General features: G+C 45.6%; 1 protein-coding gene across 1 annotated transcript in view; it reads left to right on the top strand.

The window, feature by feature from the left end:
- The window catches only part of Marf1 (meiosis regulator and mRNA stability factor 1-like protein), a 56,294-nt gene that overhangs the window by 19,576 nt on the left and 16,532 nt on the right, over window positions 1–20,186 (top strand). Inside the window, 8 exon segments of the mRNA XM_055067962.1 lie at window positions 3,205–3,603; window positions 4,657–4,818; window positions 7,173–7,369; window positions 8,313–8,488; window positions 10,220–10,419; window positions 12,574–12,807; window positions 13,121–13,166; window positions 14,846–15,060. Of these exon segments, the coding sequence (XP_054923937.1) occupies window positions 3,205–3,603; window positions 4,657–4,818; window positions 7,173–7,369; window positions 8,313–8,488; window positions 10,220–10,419; window positions 12,574–12,807; window positions 13,121–13,166; window positions 14,846–15,060 (1,629 nt within the window).

Genomic DNA, 20,186 nt, shown 5'->3' with positions numbered 1-20,186 from the left:
GCAGGTATGCATCTCTCTACATCAATGTGAGGTCTTTGTGTTAGTATCGGCATTCCACACCTGCGTTGTGGTTTACGTGTCCGTGCAGACTTAAGTGCATGTCACGCAGTGTGTGGCGTTATCGCGACGATGGCGATGACTTGCTGCCAGATGTTGCAGCTCTTGAGAGGAAGTTGATGCATCACAGTTGGGCAAACGTAAAAAAGAAATTTTTTTTGAAGGTGAGAATAAATATTTGCTCACACAACGTCCAGTTATATGCTTGGTTGTCTTTTTATATATATATATATATATATATATATATATATATATATAATTTGTTTTTTGGGCAAGGCTGAGCATCACTGCTAATGTTCTTAGTTTTTCAATTAAACGACTCCTCAATTATACAACGGTTTTGCATGATCCCCTCAAAGTCATATAATTGGTGTTCCACTCTACTCGCCCATTTCTAACATGCCCCCAATGAAATGCACACTGGCTTTCTATGTGTCCAGAGTAGAAAACTGATGTAGGAATTACATTAAAAGCTCCTAAACAAAGTAGAAATCTAATGTGCACCCTATGTTCTAGCAAGAAAAATGGCCTAGGGCCTAATATGTGTTGCTCAATGGTGGGCGGTTTCCTAAAGTCAGTTTTACCTCTTTACAACCGTGTTATACGGCAAAGCATACAGGCAGTTTAAATGCTGTTTATGGTTGAATTTTCCTGCAAGATGGAAAGATGAGAAGGCACGCATTAGAATCGGGTAAATACTGTAATTGTACATGTTGAGTTACTGTTATTGCTTGAAAATCCTCCTGGGGTAGGCCAAAAATAGGCATTTTCGATGGGAGAGACGTGTGTTCAATGCACTCGCTGTTGCCTATACTCCACTGAGGAAGACGGTGCCACTAAAGGTGTCGCTAATTTGGTTGCAATTGGAGTCGTCGTAGGGGTCAGGTGCATGCATGCTGACTGGTCAAGTTCGAATTGTCCAGCAGAGGCCAATTTTAGGATTGAAATAATGTATGATTGGGCTCTTGAAATGCATGGGCACTGGCCAGCACCTTCAGTCGAAACCAAGTTAACCGAAAAATCTAATTAACCTGAGTTGAAATAACGGAAATCTACTGTATCTGCATCTGCATTAGACATCTGCATTGGACATTTACACTGGACACCTGCGTTAGCATCTGTGTTTGCATTAGATGTTTGTGTTATTATTATTATTATTTTATTATTTATTCATACTGTCGATCCCATCAGGGATCATAACAGGAAGGGCATACATAGTTATCTTGCAGTGTAACAATAATAATTAGCGCAATAATAAGATTAGACATATTAGACATGCAGTTAGCAGAGGCAGACAATGTAGTAGGCAGAAAAGTAACGTTATACACTGTAATAATGTTACGAGAAAAAAAAGCAACAACAGGTAATCAAAGGTAGAAAATTTACAAAGGTGAACAAAATGGTAAGCATAAATTATACAATAATACATAGCATTAAATTTAAGAGTAACACGGGGTAATGAGGTAGTCTGTCAAATATCAATCGTGGTAAGCATAATTGTGCCTAATAATGTGCCTGGATTGTCATCCCTGTCTGTTGTAGCATCTGCATTGACATCACTTGTCATCAATCAGCACTGGGCGTTTACATTAGATGTGTGCATCAGACATCTGGCTAGTTATTGGACAATTCCATCATCATGCTGGTGCCATCGCCATTCTTGGTTGCCAGTGACTAAATGCTGGCGCTCGTTTCTATGCAGCTGGAGGTTTGTGTAGCATAGATCCTGTTTTGAGACTAGGAGCACCTGTTGTCACCATTTACAGAGACAGCACACCAAAGACTTCTTTAAAATGGGAATAGTATAGAGCAGTGTTCTCCGTGCTTGCGGATTGTAGTGAAACCAACATGGCTTTCAGACGTTTGTGCCAGACCACCAGTGAGCTGTCATCATCATCAGCAGCAACAACCTATTTTATGTTCACTACACGACGAAGGCCTCTCCATGCGATCTCCAATTACCCCTGCTATAGCTCACCATTAAGCTGCAGCGCTTCACTTTTGCTGCGCACTTTTTGTTTTAGAAAATTAATGCTTTGACATGCGTGGTTGCCAGGAATGACCATGTAGCTTCACCAAAACGCTATCGCACTATTTAGGCTGTCTGGTGACGTGGTTTTGCACCCGCAAAAATGGTACTAGTGTCCAGCATGTCCCATGTAAATTCAGCCTAGTGCCATTGCATTGTATAGGGCTGTAGAAAAGAATCTGCGGTGGAAGAGAAAGGCTCCTAGGCCCTGTCAATTGAAAAAGCAGAAGCCAGAAAGCTTGCTCGCTGACAAGACCGCCAAGTATTTACTGACATATTTTTGCACGGATGAACTGCTTTGAAAACCTTGTGGCCCATTTTCTCAAAGGTGCTTTTTTGTTGGCCACCTTGCTTGTAAAAGTGAAGCACAATAACTGCTGGATGGATTTTTTATCTCGTTTGTTTCATTGTAATTCCCCAAGTATCATATAGGTCATGACAGCCTAGGAATTTTTCTTTAGACTTCTTTTTGCTTTTTTTTTTACTTTTAGTCTTATACGACTTTTGTGCCACACTATGCGATGCTATATGGCAGCAAGCATGCAACATTTAATATACATATTCTTAAATTGTAGCACTGTCTCGGCCTGAACTGCGAAGCTGAGCAAGCGGTAAAAGTGACTCCACCATTAGCAGGTTCCATCACCATGCCAGGCTTTCCACAAGTGGGCAGTCTGTAATTTCTTATAAAACAAAATCCATTTACGATACTCGTACGAAAATTTATGTTTAGCTTTTGAACACTATTTTCAATGTATATAGCATACGAAACTCAGCACACTGCAACCCTTGAGCTCTAATGACAACAGATATGCCATGCGGAAATGCGCATTTTAGCACACAGTGCCTTTGTAAGGATAGAAAGACCTCTTAGAAGCTTAATGTCCAATATATTGGACAGTGCTGTGCAGAAAGACAGAGGCTGCAAAGGGTGAAAAAGAAACAAGACTAATAACTGCAACTGCTATTAATGTTTTGGCACACAAGTTTGCAAACATCAACATTCGACGAAAGATTAATAACACACTTACACTCCTGGCCTTTTCTTTTTTTTTTTCTCCAGATATTATTTTGATCAGGATTTAAGATGGCATCAATGTCTCTCCTTGCCTCTGCAGCCAGAAGTTCCCAGTGTCCAGACCTCCGGCGGTGCGCAAGTCCCGGATCCTCTTTCGGGACGGACTGTAGGCATGCCCTCACGCCACCGGTCATGCTCTCCAACCAAGACCGGCAACCTACCACTTTTCTACGGTATTCCCAGAATGTGTGAGGGTGTGCCGGCCCAAGCCGGTCTGCAGGCTCTGCCCGGAAGCCTCGTGCAAGCCTTGCCCCTGCATCGGCATCAAAACGCCATTGCCTGTGGCGGCAACATTGCCTTGGAAGAGAGGCTACAAAACGTTTCATTGCAGGAGCCCAGCAACACTCCCGCTTGCATCCGTGTCTCAAACCTCGACCCCAACATTGAGATTAACGATCTAAAAAGGTTGCTCTTGGCTGTCTTTCGGGAGCACGTGACGGTAAGCTGCATTTCTCGTTCTTTGGCTGGATCTCTCAGTGTGAAGCATTCTTTGCCTTATGGCAGGCCCCTTTACAGTTGATAGGTAGGGTAGCTTCCTGTCGTGGCGCGTATTGTGCCTGCTCAGTAAATTAAGTGCCCGGTGGTGGATTGAATCAGTGTCTGCAAGCATATTTCTCATTGCAAGGCCAGATAGTGCTATGAGACAATTGGCACAAGATTGCATAGCAGCAATTTTCTTTTAAAAAAAGCTAGAGAATGTGCATGTGGTGCACTGGTGGAAGGATGGAACATTTGAATAATTGTCAATCTTATCATTGTCTTGTGCATTTATGGCCGAAAGAAACTTGGGAGGGGGTGTGATATCATTGGGGCAATCTTCCTCGTTGCCACTGTCTTATCACTGCCCTTCGAATGCATGGAAGAAAGAAAGTTGGGAGGGAGGACGGTGCATGTCAGAGCTTTCCCCTTTGCAGGGCAACTTTCTCCAACACCACTCTCTTGCTGCTTTCAGTCGCCAAATGTGCACATTGCGTATTAAATGTTCGGCACAACATGCCGTGCATTGCTTGGTTCTTGGTAGGTTTGAGTACTGCTGGCTGCCAGAGTTAGGGTGGCTACCAGAGCTGTCGTTGCTTTTTCCAGCCCGTGCCTCTCACTTCCTGCTTGCTGCATTTCAGACCTGTGATTTTTAGTAACTACGTATAACAAAATATGATGAAGCGTTACCTGAAGCCACAATCACCTCAACCATGCTGACCGTACAAAGGCAGCCTGCTGCGTTTCTATTTGTCTGTAATGCAGTGCGGGCTGCCATTGCAAATGTAAGTTTGCAATAATTATGCATGTGCGCAGGCTTACTGCCTTCTGCATTTGAATAAGCATTATTACTTAGAAATATAGGCCATTATTGTGTCAGACGTGCAAGAACGTCTCAAGACACAAAGACTAGACAAGTCCATATACCAGCCATTGTTCACATGGTCGCTTGAAAAACAGCGCCAGCATTTTCTTTGGTAATTTTAAAATAGCTCTCTCTCTCTCTCTCTATTAGGTCCTGAACATCACTCTGAATGTCCAACGAGATGGCAATGTCAAGGCATATGTACACGTGCCAAACGCATTCGAAGCCATACGAGCGTTCAAGCACATCCACCAGCGCCGTCTGGGCCTCTACTGTCTCCATCTCAGCGTCGACGACAAAGTCCTGGTGCAGGTACGGCTGCTCTGTTGGGATTTGGGAATGGCAACGTCATTGCGGTGCCTGGTATGCGGGCACTCAAGGCGCACTCAGTCGCGGCACTCTCCTGGATGTCTCTGTGTATTTGTTACCTGCCATAAGAACAGAAGACGGCGATGCTTGGAAATGGTGATGGAGGGTAGAGATACGAGGGCGGAAAGAAATAAGTGTTACAGGTTGAAAGGTGGCTACCTGTGTGGCAAATCCGTACTGACGACGGAAATGGAAGGTACAGTCACTCATGGAAATGATCGTGTAGGTATCGCATCCACAATCCTCTTTTGACACCAGCATGCTACAGAAACATTGTCATTAGCCTATTTTTACGTTTGCTGTAGGACGAAGGCCTCTCCCACCGATCTCCAATTACCCCTGTCTTGTGCTAGTTTATTCTAAGTTGCACCTGCTAATTTCTTAATTTCATCACCCCACCCAATTTTCTACTGTCCTCAACTGCGCTTCCTTTCCCTTGGCACCTATTCCATAACTCTAAAGCCCAGACCACACGTACGCTTGCGGACACGCGCCAGCTCGCGTTCACGCGCCCACGCATGCGCACACGGTGCGGCATGGCTCGTATGCGTCGAAACGCGGCGTGATCTCGGGGAACAGTTCCTCTCTGTTATTGCGCGCTCATGGCGCGCTTGGGTTGCCTCGCGTCGGCGCGCCTGTTTACGCAGCTACGGCGCGGAGCGTTCAACTCTCAGTGAAGCAGATTTATATCGTGCAAGAATGTGGTTCTTCCTTCCTTTTTGCACTGATCTAACAGCTATAAAAATATAACAATGACGTTTATAAGTATCGAAGCATCTTGAAACGCTGTCAGTAACAAAGTACGAAGCGGCGCCTGCCGAGGCATCTGTGAATGAGCCCAGTGAGCGCTCGCTGTCGCGCGTCTTTGTCGATGCAAACCACCATTACTCGCGAGGTGCGGCAGGCACTAGGCGCGCGGACGCGAGCTAGCGCGCGTCTGCAAGCGTACGTGTGGTCTCGGCTTAATGGTCCACCGGTTATCTGCGTTACACATTATATGGTCTGCCGAGCTCGGTTATTTGTTCATTTAATGTCAGCTAGAATATTAGCTATTGCCATTTGCACTCTGACCCATACTGCTCTCTTCCTGTCTCTTAACATTTCGCCTATCAATTTTCGTTTCATTGCTCTTTGCGTAATCTTTAACTTACTTAAATCTTAAAATAAAAAGGAGCATCTCGATGTCATAAATATTATACCTTTAATTGCCACACAGGTAGCTATCGTATAGCCTGTAATGCTTTCTTCTCTTTGCATGTTGAGAGAAGCTCAAAAATTATATCAGAAACTTTATTTAATATTATCACTTAGACCAGAGTGTGTCAGTGTTGCTTCTGTAGCTCTGTACAATATTGAATTTTTATTTTCACAATTTTTTCTACCCCTCTCTCTGTCTGTCTGATGTGACGATGGCTCCTCTATGCATGCTCCTTATGACTGAATTTTTATAAATAGAGGTATGATGTAATAAACATGCAAGTTGAGAATAACCACCTTGTCCTGTTACCTTCCTGTATCATGCCATTTGCACTAAGGTTTTATTATGCTCATGCTCCAATGGTTGGCGACCAATTTTTGAAAACAAATAAACTAACTCTGAAACGCTTCTCAAGTTAATCGTAGAATAGCCGCACTATTAAAGGACGTCGCCTCGTGAGTCCCCTGCTGCAAAAGGTTTCCGAGCCCTTCAACTAACTTAGACGTAGTTGTTGCATCGATTGCAGACTTTCTCTCCTTTCATCTACACTAGCACGCTGAAAGCTACACAGGGGAAATGGCACAGGTGAAAAGCCCCGCCCAAAGGTTGAACGTCTCGCTAGTGAGAGGGCTTGTCACGGCACTCTTGGCGGCCGCAGTATCTATGCTACCGAAGATGCTGCAGCTATCATGGAGGCCACACGCAGTAGATGCTGCTGGGCGTAACTGTCATGCAAAGATCAATTGCTTTTTCTGTCTCTTTGAGATTGCAGACACATACTTATCATTTATTTTATTTGACTCAAAAGTGGCAGCAATGGTATTACTGAGGATGTTCTCGCGATCACAAAATTGGTCAAAAACTGTTGGTAGGCCTGGCTGCCTGCGAAGTAACTGCATGACAACATTGTGAAGGAGGGAGCAAGTGATCTTTCACTGTTTGTGATGCAAAATTGTGAATTCCCTGCTGCATGCAGTGTGATAATGTTTGGCTCACATGTTCACAGGGTCCTTGTTTACAGGTCAGAAATGTTTTCTTATTACATTCAAAAAGCATTTCAAGGACCCCTTTAAAAACGAATCGGAACGATGGCATTCAGTTGCCGTCCCAACATTTACAGACAGGATCACCTCTGTACTGCCCGATTCATGACAACTCCACACCTGTTGCTGCGTCACCTGGCACACCCAGACTCTTGCTCAAACCACTGCCCGAGGTTTGCCTACCTCGCGCAACATGGATCACACAACTTGGGAAGCTGCTGGACATCCACGATGGCTCCCTGCTCTTGGACAGGTAAAGTGGGCTTTTGCACATAGTACAGTTAAACACGGTTATAATGAAATGGTTGATGCCCCAGAAATGGTTTGATAGTGAAAGCCTTGAATTTGGCAGTCTTGATGGCTTCAACTAGCCTGTGAAGGTTTATTGGCCGGCAGCCTGCTCCTAAGCTTACATGCTGCGCGATGCCTGCAGTTAAAGAGATGTTCAATGTCCGTTGCCATGGTTGTGAGCAGTGCTGGATAACACTCTCGGGGATAATCTTGCGCACGTGCTCAGAACCAAAGAAAGTGAACGGGAGGATGGTTGCCATGGTAGCATAACTGGTAAAGCAGCGCACACGCAGTGGGAAAGATGCAGTCTGGACTAATGCTTTCCTCCAATGCTGAACATAAAATAGTTTATTATATTCTCACATCCATTATTCCTGTAGAGAGCTCCCCCTTGTTGTCCACATTCAGTGAACTTCACAAAGTTCACTCGGAATCATTAAAAAAAAGAAAAAAGAAAGTAATTCGAATCTTTTCTGCAGCTGTAAGCTTTTCACGATTATCTGCCCCAGTAGCCCACTGGCTATGACGTTGCACTGCTGAGCTCGAGGTTGCAGGTTCAATCCCGGCTGCTTGTGTGCCCGTACATAGGGGTCAGGATTAATCCAGAGCTCCTTACCACAGTGGGCCTCATAATCAGATTGCGGTTTTAGCAAATAAAGCCCTAGTATTTTCGTTTCTTTTTCTTTTGTACACGATTCTGGTGATGCAAGAAATGGGTTGAAACCAACTTTTCAAATGTACAGATTTAATTGGTGCCTGCAGGGTTTACGAAATCTTTAAAATCTACTAAGATCAAATTTATGAGTAGTTTACTGTACTTCAGTGTTGTCTAACATTGCAGTTTGCTTGCTCTGCTTGATGTGAAGCGTGCTTTGGCTAAAGCACGGATGCCGTGTGGCGCGCAGCTTCAAGGCGTGTTACAGGGCCGAGTTTGGGCCGCTGCCCATGGCAACTAAGTTGGAGAAGTGGCAGGCAGGCACCGTGCCGTTGGAACACCTGGTGGCATCAGTGCCGGGTGTCAGTGTCGTGACTTCCAAGCGGGGCTTCAAACGAGCCAAGCGGGAGCCGCCCAAGCAAATAGGTGAGCACGCGGTAACCCTGTGATTGATGGTACCGTCGGCATCAAATGAAACAGGAACAGCGGAGCGCATAACTGGACATACAGTGTGCGCCCTCCGGTCATCACCATGTAGGTGCGCACATCTGGCTTGACCACAATGTCGCGATGATGCTTTCCCTATACTGCGATATTTTTGTTTCTGTTCTGGCTCTCTTTATTTGAAAGCGACAAAAGGTGACGTTACAGTAATGATGACTGTACAAACTCTACCACGCGCACTGCTTTTCGTGTTTCATTTGATACCGACGGCGCATACGGTTTCACCAGACTGGGTGGTAATACTCGCCCTATACATTCGAACCCACTTATAATGATACCAGTTTTAACAATATACTGTATTTACTGGCATAATGATCACACTTGTCAGAAAAATTGATGCAAATTCAGGGGTGGGATCAAAAACAACTGCACTGTGGAATGCACGAAATGAAACTCCTATGACTGCACTACTTCTGTGGCATCTGCGCCATTGCTTGCTATGTATTGAGTGGGGTAAAGTTACATCTGCTGCATCTTGCAATGAAGGTCAATCAGAGTGTACGGTATATATTTACATACATTGGTGCTAGTGGCCATGGGGCTATTGCCATGGGGCTATTTGACTGTACTTGGTTTTTATTCATTCTCAGTCTCAAAAGTTCCTTGTTTGTACACTCCTACTAAAGAGTATGTATTGACAAAACATGTGTTATGATGCAAAGTAACCGCTGTCTCCGTGCTGTCTTCTTTTTTTTTCATCCCTCGCTCTTTGTATTCAAGACAGACAAGTGTCTTCTGCTTCTTTTTCAGTTTTAGAGTCAGATCTAATTGTGTTGGCTCCATTTGAAAGTGCAAAATAGTCCTGTCACTAATTACTACTAGTCCTGAAGCGATAAAAGGCATGTCATAGTCCAACTCACTTTCTTCCCCATTATTGTTTTTCTGTGCCGTTTCTCCAGTAAGTAAACGATACCTGCCAGCTGTTCTGAATTTGCCCTAATGTTTATAAATTTGGGCTCACTTTATGACTTTGTGAATGTTGTATCAAGTTCTATGAAAAAAAAAACTTGGTCCACGAAAGAGTTTTGCACACTGCTCTTCCATTTGAAGGGTAAGAAATTCTGATGGTGAAAGGACACCAAGGACACCAGAGGGATACTTGCTTTGAGCAAGTTTATACAGAGGAGTTCCTGAAGCAGGCGAAATCGGCAACAGCCAATTCACTGAAAAAGAAGGTCACTGATTTATAAAAAGACTGGGTTGCTTGTCAGCCTTTGCTGTTCCAGATTCACTACTGCTTGTTTGCGGCATGTAAATGTGAACAGTAGGTAACGAAGTGCATATACATCCCCAAAAAATGTGCACTCAAGGTGAGCTTTAAAAGAATCTGTGTTGTAAGTACCACCCCCTCCTTTCCCCTTGTTGTTGCGTTCACAGGCTTCACGGTTGTAGTGCACAAAAACAAGGGCAAAGCAGACACACGTGTCTTGGTCTCTTATTTTTTGTCCTCCTTTTTTGTGTGTTACGTTAAAGTTGCAGTGTACCGACTAGCCCAAGCCGCGACACCTGTGTTCACTGGATTTTTATAAACTTTAACATTCACATGTTGGCAGGTATGGTACACGGATAACTCCTATCCGAATCGAAGTGAAGTTCAGCAGGGCGAGCTGTGCTATGCTTTGCTTTGCATTTCTGACCATTGCCTCATTGCAGGCAGCGTCAAAAAGGGCTCAACCATGGAAGAGTTTGCATCCAAAATGGTGGACCTGCTATGTGCACAGCCGCACTGCAGGTTGGAACTCGGAAGGTTCCAGGAAGTGTACAAGAATCATTATTCCCGTCCAATCTGCTTGCTGAACTTTGCCTGCAGCAAAGTGTCCGACCTCATGGCAAACATCCCAGAAGTCGTTGAGGTGAGACACTTCTCTAACCGCCGCTGCTTTGCTGTGCTGACTCTTCTGCGTCAGTAAAACAGGTCACCAACTATAGTGTCAAATGTACGCTTTGATGTTTCGGAATTTGTTCAGATCACAGTCAGGGGGATCTGCACAGTGGCACATCGGCGTTTTGTAATCTGTGCAGATCGTAATTGAGGGAACTGTACAAAGCGTGCATTGAAGTTTCATGATCTGCATGACTTGCAGTCAAGAGACGGGAACAAAGCTCTCATCGACATTTCAGGATTTGTACAGATCAGTCAGTGGAGGTGCGTTGAAATGTATGAAGCATGCCTGTTTGCACCTGCCAACTTTTACAATTTTTTGTGCTCATTTACAGTTTTCATATTGGAACAAATACAATAGAACCTTGTTGATATGTTTCTGTTACGTACGTTCTCCCGGCACCGACATTCACAATCAAGAACACAAAAAATGCCCGAATAGAGTTGCGCTTATTTTTTACTGGTTCATATATTCCCAGAATACACGATTTTTTGGCACAAACGTTGAGTATGTCTCCAAACTGTGATCGTATGATACGTTTTCCGGCTGCTAGATCCCATGTAAACAAGAAAATGCGCGAGGCATGCGTGATCAAGAACAGTATATAGCTGCCCACTGCTGCAGCTTCACCGCAGTACTCGCCCGCCCACCTCACGTGAAAACACCGGCGTGCAATCACTTTCTCATTTCGGTACCAGCAAATCTCCTCCGGGGTCGTTACTTGCAGCATTCACGGCTACCACTGCCAATCCTAGTGCGATAAGCATCTTCGCCTATCTGTTTCACAATGCACGGTGCCGCCGGAAGCGTAGCGCATGCTTTTAGTAGGCGTTAGCCAAAACGTGCCACCGTTCCTTGGTGCAGTCTGGGATCCTATACGTTTTCCAGCCGCTAGATTTCGTGTGAACAAGAAAAAGCGCGAGGTGCACGCGATCAAGAACCGTATATAGTCACCTGTCTCGTGTGAATATGACGGCACACACAGTTTTTATTCTGGCACCAACAAATCTCTGCACAGCTTGTTGCACACGGCATTCACAGCTATTGCTGCCAGACGTATTGCAGTAAGCATCTTCACCTATCTGTTTTACAGCGTGTGGTGCGTAGTGCTATTGGTAGCTTTTAGTAGGCGATAAACCAGACGCGCTGCCATTCCTTGCTGCAGACAGTGCGATGCAGGCATTGCATTTCGCTTCGGCGGCGTTAGGCATCGCCCACCAGCTCAATTTCACTTCGGTTTCTGGTCGCTGTCCTAAAACACCACATAATAACAAAACAACAAAACACATCTCAGGTCACCTGGGCATCACCAGCTTGACGCATGTTGGCGTCTCATGCCAAAACAGTCTGTGTGACGCTTCGCATTACATAAATGTCAACAATAGTTGAGTCTGTCATAATTCTTTTAGTCACATTAGATTGTACGTTTTCTCAGTTAGTACATTTCTTCTCGCGGTTCTTTTCAAAACGTATGAATGAGGTTCTACTGTATTTTCTTATTCTTCATTTGCATATAGGTTAGGGCAAAACTAATTCTAAGATGACAAATAATCTGAGTGATATATTGTGGAGCGTTTTTCGGGCATGTGGATTATATGGGCGAACCCGCACAGCCGCGACATCAACTGATAGAACCAATGTGCAACGACAACCGAATCGTCGACAACTGTCCCGTGAATTTTTCATTAATAAACTTAGTAAGCATTCCTGCTTGCCTGCTCCCAGCATCCCTACAGAGTGAAGTCTGCGAGTCTCTTAAAAGTAGTCAACATTTTGAATAATGAAACATTCTTTCGTATTTTTCATCAAATTTTAGCATTTCTTGGCTTTCTCTGTACCAAATTATAAGGTGTGGCAGTTCTGCATGCTATATGCTGTTCTGTTTGATGAAGTTAACAAGGATCTACGGCACAGACAGAAGTCAGGTCGGTGACATCAGTGTGGCCCCACTTTCAGCAGGTAGTGGTGCCTTGATGACCACAGCAAGGGACCACTTCGCAAGAGATCCGGTAGATCTGCAGTACAACTTCAAAATTGCTTAATATGGACGTTGTAGCATTTCCAGAGCGCTCCGAAACGACCAGTTGAAGGTGCCATTAAGCGCTGGTTGTCGACCTTCCGCAGGTCCTGGGCCACGGCTCTAACGGCATCATCACACTGACGCACGAGGAACAGATGAAGCGGTTCGTCTCGGACATTGAGCGCCTGTTTAAGAAGCCTGACGCCCCCAAGACCATGTCACTGTCCACCCTACTCAGCCATTTCCAGGGTGCATACAACCGGCCACTGGAAGTGGCTGACTACGGAATGTGCACCCTGGATGACCTGCTCGATGCTGTGCCCGCAACGGTGCTTGTGGTGAGTGCCACCACTTGATTTGCACTGTCGCTTGATTTGCACTGCCGCTTGATTTGGTGCGTTGTTGAGAGCATTGTCAGAGTGCATTATGTTCAAATTAACCATCGCAAATGCTTGTGCGTTCGAATTACTGGGCGTTTTCGCTCATTGGAATACATATAACTTTGATGGGACCGCAGCATCATTTCGAATTAAACGAAAATTCGAATTAATGAGATTCTACTACATTTGGTATTTACACTCCCCTAATTACAAGCTTATCTGCATGTTAACAGTGACTAATATGTGAATTTCTTTCTTTTCTCTATAACAGGTGGAGCGGAAGGAAGGCAATACGTTTATCACTTATCCTGACTTGGGTGAGTAATCTTCTGTGAGAAGCAGAGAATGGTAATTGTGCTGAAAAAGACTATTATGTTTCCAATCTTCTGTGAGAAGCAGAGAATGGTAATTGTGCTGAAAAAGACTATGATGTTTCCTGCTTGTCTTCTTGCGTGCATTCCTAGTGGCCTAGTTACTGTACTTCTTTTTGTTATTTTTATCAAACGGAGCTCTCACTGGAACATAAAACCCTTTGCAAACGCTTTAATTAGAAAATGTGTTTTTCAAGGCCTTGAAGGCCCCTTAAATTTTGCCAAGTGCTTAAAAATTATTGAATTTTGTTTTCTGCCACTTTTAGTGAAACATTTTGGATATCCTGCCACAAAGCTTGTGAAATTCAGTCCAGTTGATCATTGAAAATGATTGAATATTACACTGAAGAACCAATTTTCGAAGCCTTGAAGGCCTCTTAAATTTTGCTGTGTTCTTGAAAGTCCTCGAAAATGTTGTCCGGTAAGCCAAGCAGATTTTATTTGGATAAATGGCCACAAGGCTTTTTCAAGCTAATCCAACCCAGTTGGTAGATGAAAAATTTGAATATTGAATATCCATCTTGATAGCCATCCACACGGACAAATAATGTATACTAACTGTTGTTTAACTTTGGCTACTGAACGGGAACAAGAAGTGGCATCACAGTGGGCCCCAGTACATGCCAGCATAGCAGGCCAAGAACAGTCTGAATAAAATCAGTCAAAATGATGATCTATTCATGAACCATCAGTGACCCATTCTGGCACTTACTAACTTGACAGTATACGACTTCGGGGACATCGGATTGATTTTCGTCATTTGGGGCTGTTCTTTAAGGCAACATCAAAGAGAAAAATGATTTCGCCTGTTTTAGTAAATTACCCGCCGTGGTTGCTCAGTGGCTATGGTGTTGGGCTGCTGAGCACGAGGTCGCGGGATCGAATCCCGGCCACAGCGGCTGCATTTCGATGGGGGCGAAATGCTAAAACACCCGTGTACTTAGATTTAAGTGCACGTTAAAGAACCCCAGGTGGTCAAAATTTCCGGAGTACTCCACTACGCCAAGCCTCATAATCAGAAAGTTGTTTTGGCACGTAAAACCCCATAAGTTAAGTTTTAGTAAATTACCCTTCTACTATACCAAAAGCACAACTCTTAACAGAAAGATGAACGAATTCGAATATTTTTTTTTTATTGCTTGATGTAGTCTGTAATGTGTTCTGCTTCTTGTTCTTGAAGCGTAACTTCACCGTCATGCAGTGACGAGAGATGACGTCTTTAAACGCTGCCTCAGCGTTGGGCTGAAAGGAAAAAATAAATTTCCGAAAAGTAAAGTTAAAATAGAGTAGAACGGCTTCACACCTCGGGAAGTAGCAGCATCGTCCGCTGAACACCTTGTGTTTTCAAGTCTTAGTAACCACTGAGTGCATGAGGGGGCAGTGGAAAGGATTTAACTGGCTGAAGTGGCACCCTTTCGCATTCAAACTAAACAAATTTTACTTCCATGGTTTTCTTCCAGGACTTTTCAGTGGTTTAGAAGCAAGTGACGAGTCGAATTCCGCGGAGTGTAACTTATAAGAGTTGACTGTATAGTGATTCTTGATTTCTTGCAGCACCCCTATGTAAGGCACTTGTGGGCCTTTAGGGTATGCGAATTTTCAAAAAATGGCCTGTTGCCTTATAGTGTCGCCGGATCCGACGATGGAGCAAGCAGAGCGCCTGCGCCAGTTTGCCAAGGAACTGGTCTGTCTGCTCGGTCCGACCGGCGACAGAGGCCTTCCGTTGTCCGAGCTGAGCGCCGCCTACCAGCAGCTGTTTGGCCGGCCTCTTCGCATTTCAAACTACAGGCCGTTTGGGAAGCTGGCCCATCTCATACAGGCCATATCTGACGTTGCCGAGGTGGGTGGAACAATTGGATGGCGCAGTTCACATTACCAAGTGTCACCTGTGGTTAACCCTGGCTGAGTAAGCGTACTCTCGCCAACTGAAAAAATTCAAAACACAGATTGACGTTTTGGCACCCAATACGAGCACCTTGTTCACATTGTGGTTACCCTGCAACACCAAAACGCCGTTCCACATCAACGAAAATTAGAACAACTTGTTCACCTTCATTTCTGGCCATGGGAAGTAACATTTGCACAAAAAACAAGTCAAGGATTATTTTTGTTGTAACCTAATGAGTATGGCAATTAAATAATTAACTGGTTTGCTCAACTATCCACAACTGGAAAACTCACTCCAGTATGTCTAGGCTATACGCGAAGTTTCCCATGCTTGTTAAATCTGAATTTCAAGGTTTGAAAACTCAATGCCGCATAACTGATCAGTTGAGTGTCGCAGGATGATAAAAGGATGGGCCACATCCACTGCCATGGCGTTGACTGGCGCTGTCTCCCACAGCTAGGTCTAGTACCCGCATGCAACTACTCAAGAAAGTGGATGGGAAAACGGCACTGCGATAGCTCAAGCTTACTTGGTACAGCATCGCACGCATAATGCGAAAGATATCGGTTTGGGCCCAACCAGCGGCAAGTTGCTTTTCTGTTCACTTTTATTTCCCTTTAATTTATCAATTCTACATTTCTATTAAAACCAGTAATTTTTCCTATGCTTTCCCTCACTTCATTCTTTGTTGACTTCATATGATGGTCACTGACATACCAAATTCATTTGAATATAAGGCGAGGTTTTATTCCGTGAATTCCCCGCTCCCTTTTACACACAAATTTTGCCATTGAGTGTGACTTCACAGCAGTGCAAATTTCACTCTATTAGCGTAGCCAGCACGCATTTCGCCTTATAGCATACCTTTACGGCACCGTACGCCGCCATGCTATGAGGCCACGTTATAAGGTGAAGCTCACGCTGCCGTGAAGCAATGCCTTGAAGCAAAATTTATGTGTAGCCTGCATTCCATGTGTGGAAGCTCCCTTACCCCTATTTCATGGTCACAATTTTGCATTTTGCCTGTTAACTAATTCAGTATTTCAAGCTATCCCCACTGAGTGAACCCATTGGCTACTCTAAATCACCTTATATATATATTGTATATTAGTGCACATACTTAAGTGTGCATACTTCAGTTTCTTTTTTTTTTTTTTTTCTTTTTTTTCTTGTCTCCCCCAAATGCACCCTTGCCTTATAATCATGACCACCTTAGAATAAATGTGGTGAATAAGGGTCCTCGGTTCCCCGTTTTGTTCATTGCACAGCAAGGGACCTCAAATTTGGCAGCTTTGATGCCTTCAGGTAGCATGTGAGGGTCTATAGGCCTGCTGCCTGCTCCTAAGTTCACATACTATGTGATGGTGTAGAGACAAAAGTGTAAGCCTACGTTGATGGGTCCACAGGGTATGACGTGAGCTCAGGCTTAACACGATCGGGAAGGTGAACAGAGCAAGGAGTCCTTGAAAGGGCAAGTGTGAGGCGGTGTCCACGAGGCTACTCAAATGTACCGTATTTACTCGCATAATAGGCGCACTCGCATAATAGGCGCACCCCCAGTTTGGTCGCGGAAAATTTGATTTTTTTATTTCCGCGCATAATAGGCGCACCCCGAACTTGGCACTGTGGTCAGTACCGCATTTACACTATTGCAAGCCGATGCCCTCCTGCCCCCTCCATCTCGGGTGAAAAAAAGAAACGCTAGCACATTTCACAACCCAAGCTTATCAACGCATTTGCTGGACTACTAGTCTCATTAGTGTTGCTGCCGTCGCAGCTGCTGAGGGCCCACAGCACATGGAACATCGCGAAAACTAGCTCTTCCATTAACTACCGACACCCCCCTCCCCGAACCGCCGCGTAGCCAGCGAGCACGAGGACTTAACGCGTCCGTAAAAAGAAAAAAAGAAAAAAAAAAACGCATCAACGAGCGAAAAATAATTCTTCCATCAACTATCGATAACACCCCCCTCCTCTCCAAACCGCCGCGCGGATATAAGCTTTTCGCTACCTTCGCTTAGGCAGCTCGGAAAGCTGGGCGACTCTCGGAGGCCGGGCGACTCGACACAAGCGACAGTGCCATCGCCATCAATGCTCTACACATTCCGACACAGGCAAAGAAAAGACAAATCGCCGCATCTCGCCATTTTGCAAACGGCGTGCAGTTCGTGTGGTCGCGTGTTCCGCTATGGGCAAGTACGGCAGCTACACGGCTGCATTCAAACTGAAAGCTGTGCAGTATGCACTCGAGCATGGGAACCGTGCTGCAAGCAGGCATTTCAGTGTCGGAGAGACAAGCATTCGCTACTGGCGAGGTCAGCAAGAAAAACTTCAGGCCACAAAGAAGTCGCGACGGGCCTTCCGCGGTGCAAAGTCGGGGAAGTATCCTCAAGTGGAAGATCAACTAGTTCAACACATACGGGGCCTTCGACAGGACGGTTGTGCAGTTTCTCTCGACATAGTGCAGACGGAGGCACGCAGAATTGCCCGAGCACAGGGCATCGCAGCGAAAGACTTCAAAGCAAGCTCCGGATGGACAACGCGCTTCATGCGACGCCACGGACTTACCTTGAGGAGGCGCACAACGTTGTGCCAGCGCTTGCCCTCAGCATACGAGGACAAGGTACTCGATTTCCACCGTTTCGTCATACGGCTCCGGCAGGAAAAAAACTTCATTTTGTCACAAATAGGTAATGCAGATCAGACTCCTCTCTGTTTCGACATGCGAAGAAATACAACAGTAGAGGAAAAAGGTGCACGGAGTGTGCTTATTCGAACATCTGGCGCTGAAAAACAAAGGTGTACTGTCATGTTGGCAGTGACTGCGGATGGACGCAAACTGCCGCCTTATGTTATTTTTAAGAGAAAGACGCTCCCAAAGGGAAATTTCCCTCGAGACATACACGTGAGGGTCCAAGAGAAAGGTTGGATGTCCGCGGAATTGATGGTGGACTGGGTGAAGACCGTCTGGGGCCGGCGGCCGGGCGGCCTGTTGTATCCGGCCATGCTCGTTTTAGACAGTTTTCGCGGGCACCTTGTAGAACGTGTCCGAGAGAAGTTGTCAGAGGTGCGTACGGATATTGCCGTGATTCCGGGAGGCCTCACTTCCGTGCTGCAACCTTTGGACGTTTCCCTAAATAAGCCTTTTAAGGACAACGTTCGAAGGCTTTACACCAATTGGATGGCTGGAGGACAGCGTCAACTAACCCCCGGTGGCAAAATTAAGAGGCCGCCTATGGAAATGCTGTGCGAATGGATCGTGGAAGCTTGGCGGGAGATCTCGGATGACGTCGTCAGGAAAAGTTTCAAGAAGACTGGGATCTCCAATGCACTGGATGCAAGCGAAGACGACATGCTGTGGAGCTCAGACAAGGAAGACGAGTCTCCACCCGGCGGTGATGAGGATGTTCTCTCGGACTCGGACTCTGAATAGTCTTAATAAATTTTACGTGTGTGTTCAGTCAACGTCTCTCGCCTGTTCATTAAAAGGTAAGTAGGTAGCTTTTATTTTCCCTTTTATGCTGGATTTATTGGTGAATTATGTGAGAGTAGCCATATTCCTGACATATGTTAAAATTTAAAGCGCGGGAATGCGAGTTGAAAAAATTTCGTAAATTTTACCCCGCGTAATAGGCGCACCCCGAACTTCGCGCCGGATTTTCTGAAAAAATAGTTTGCCTATTATGCGAGTAAATACGGTAGGTTGAAACTGAGAGCGAAGATGCTGAGGAAGCCTGAGACCAAAATGCCCAAAGGCACGTTGGCGCCGATAAATACTCAACGAAAGGTGCACCACGGTCCGAGGTCGAGCTTAGGAGTGTTGGTCGTAAGTGCATATCGAGTTTGGGGTTCGTTGAGGCTGTGATTGTCTTAGGCGTTGATGCCATTTCCAGGGAAATTGCAACAAACCGTGACACGGTAGACTGTAGAGTCGCCACGGGCATGGCTGCCATGTGTTCACCGATAGTCTATAGATAGACAGCAGCTACGTTGGGTAGTGTTGGGTACTAGTGTTGGGTAGTGTGTCTGTGGTCCAGGTACAGCTACCGCAGTTCTTGCTGCGGGATCTTGCCATGTGGTTTGCCCAGGTTGAAGCTGCCTTTAACCTGTGACACTTCACTGCCCAACACACTAGGTACCTGCAAGCTCTGTCGACCCTCTCTCAGAGTTTCGAGTGAGTTCACTGGCATTGGTCACCGTGCCCCATCCAGTCACACGGTGCAACGATTTCCTGGCAGTTGTTCTCATACACCAGTAGGAGGAGGAGTAAATAAGGAGAGAAGGCAGGGATGTTAACCAGAAATGTGTCTGGTTGGCTACCTTACTCTGGGGGACGGAAAAGAGGGAATAGAAAGATGAGACAGATGTAGGGAAGGGCGAGGAAAAGGGGCCACGGTGAGCTCACACACGCACACAGAGGCTCTTAGCAAGTCAAAGGCGTTAGGATAGGCCAGTCGCCCTCAAGAAAGACAAAAGTGCCTTTACAGCTTTGTGGGCCGACGAGCGATGGGGACGAGCGTGAATGCAGGCTTGACGCAATAGCGTGCAACGACTTCATCACATCTGAGTTGCCGTGTTATAGTAACCGAAGTGAGGTTGTAGGTCTTGTCATAGGCTAGACAGATACGTAGGCGACCAGCCAGGCCAGTAACAAGAAGCCAGTGATTTATTCATGAGAACACGCAGCTCGAGGAGCCCAAGCATAGAGCAGACTGAAGCGTCGCCCGAGTGATGATAGACATGAAGGCAAGGGCATCAATATATCTTTAATACAACTCAATGTGGCCTATCCCCCACAGTGAGGCTAAAGGAATTATGATTATCACCATCATCATCAACTTATTTCCTTTAAGGGGTGTTCGCACTGGGGACTTCCCCCGGGGATCAGGGGAAGGGGCATCCGTGATGACACTTCCCACGAGCCACCTCTCCCTCCTCCGTGAGCAGCAAGGTCGTCCGCCGCCGCAGAGCAGATGCGTGTGTGACGACTGGGCGCATCCACCTTCCCAGCTGTTGGGGAGTGTTTGTAGGCCGGGAAGAATTGCTCCCCCCCTGTCCCTGCGGGGAGATCCCCGTGG

This window comes from Dermacentor andersoni, chromosome 8, assembly GCF_023375885.2.
Source record: "Dermacentor andersoni chromosome 8, qqDerAnde1_hic_scaffold, whole genome shotgun sequence".
Taxonomy (NCBI): domain Eukaryota; kingdom Metazoa; phylum Arthropoda; class Arachnida; order Ixodida; family Ixodidae; genus Dermacentor; species Dermacentor andersoni.
This window is presented reverse-complemented; position numbering and strand designations above follow the sequence as displayed.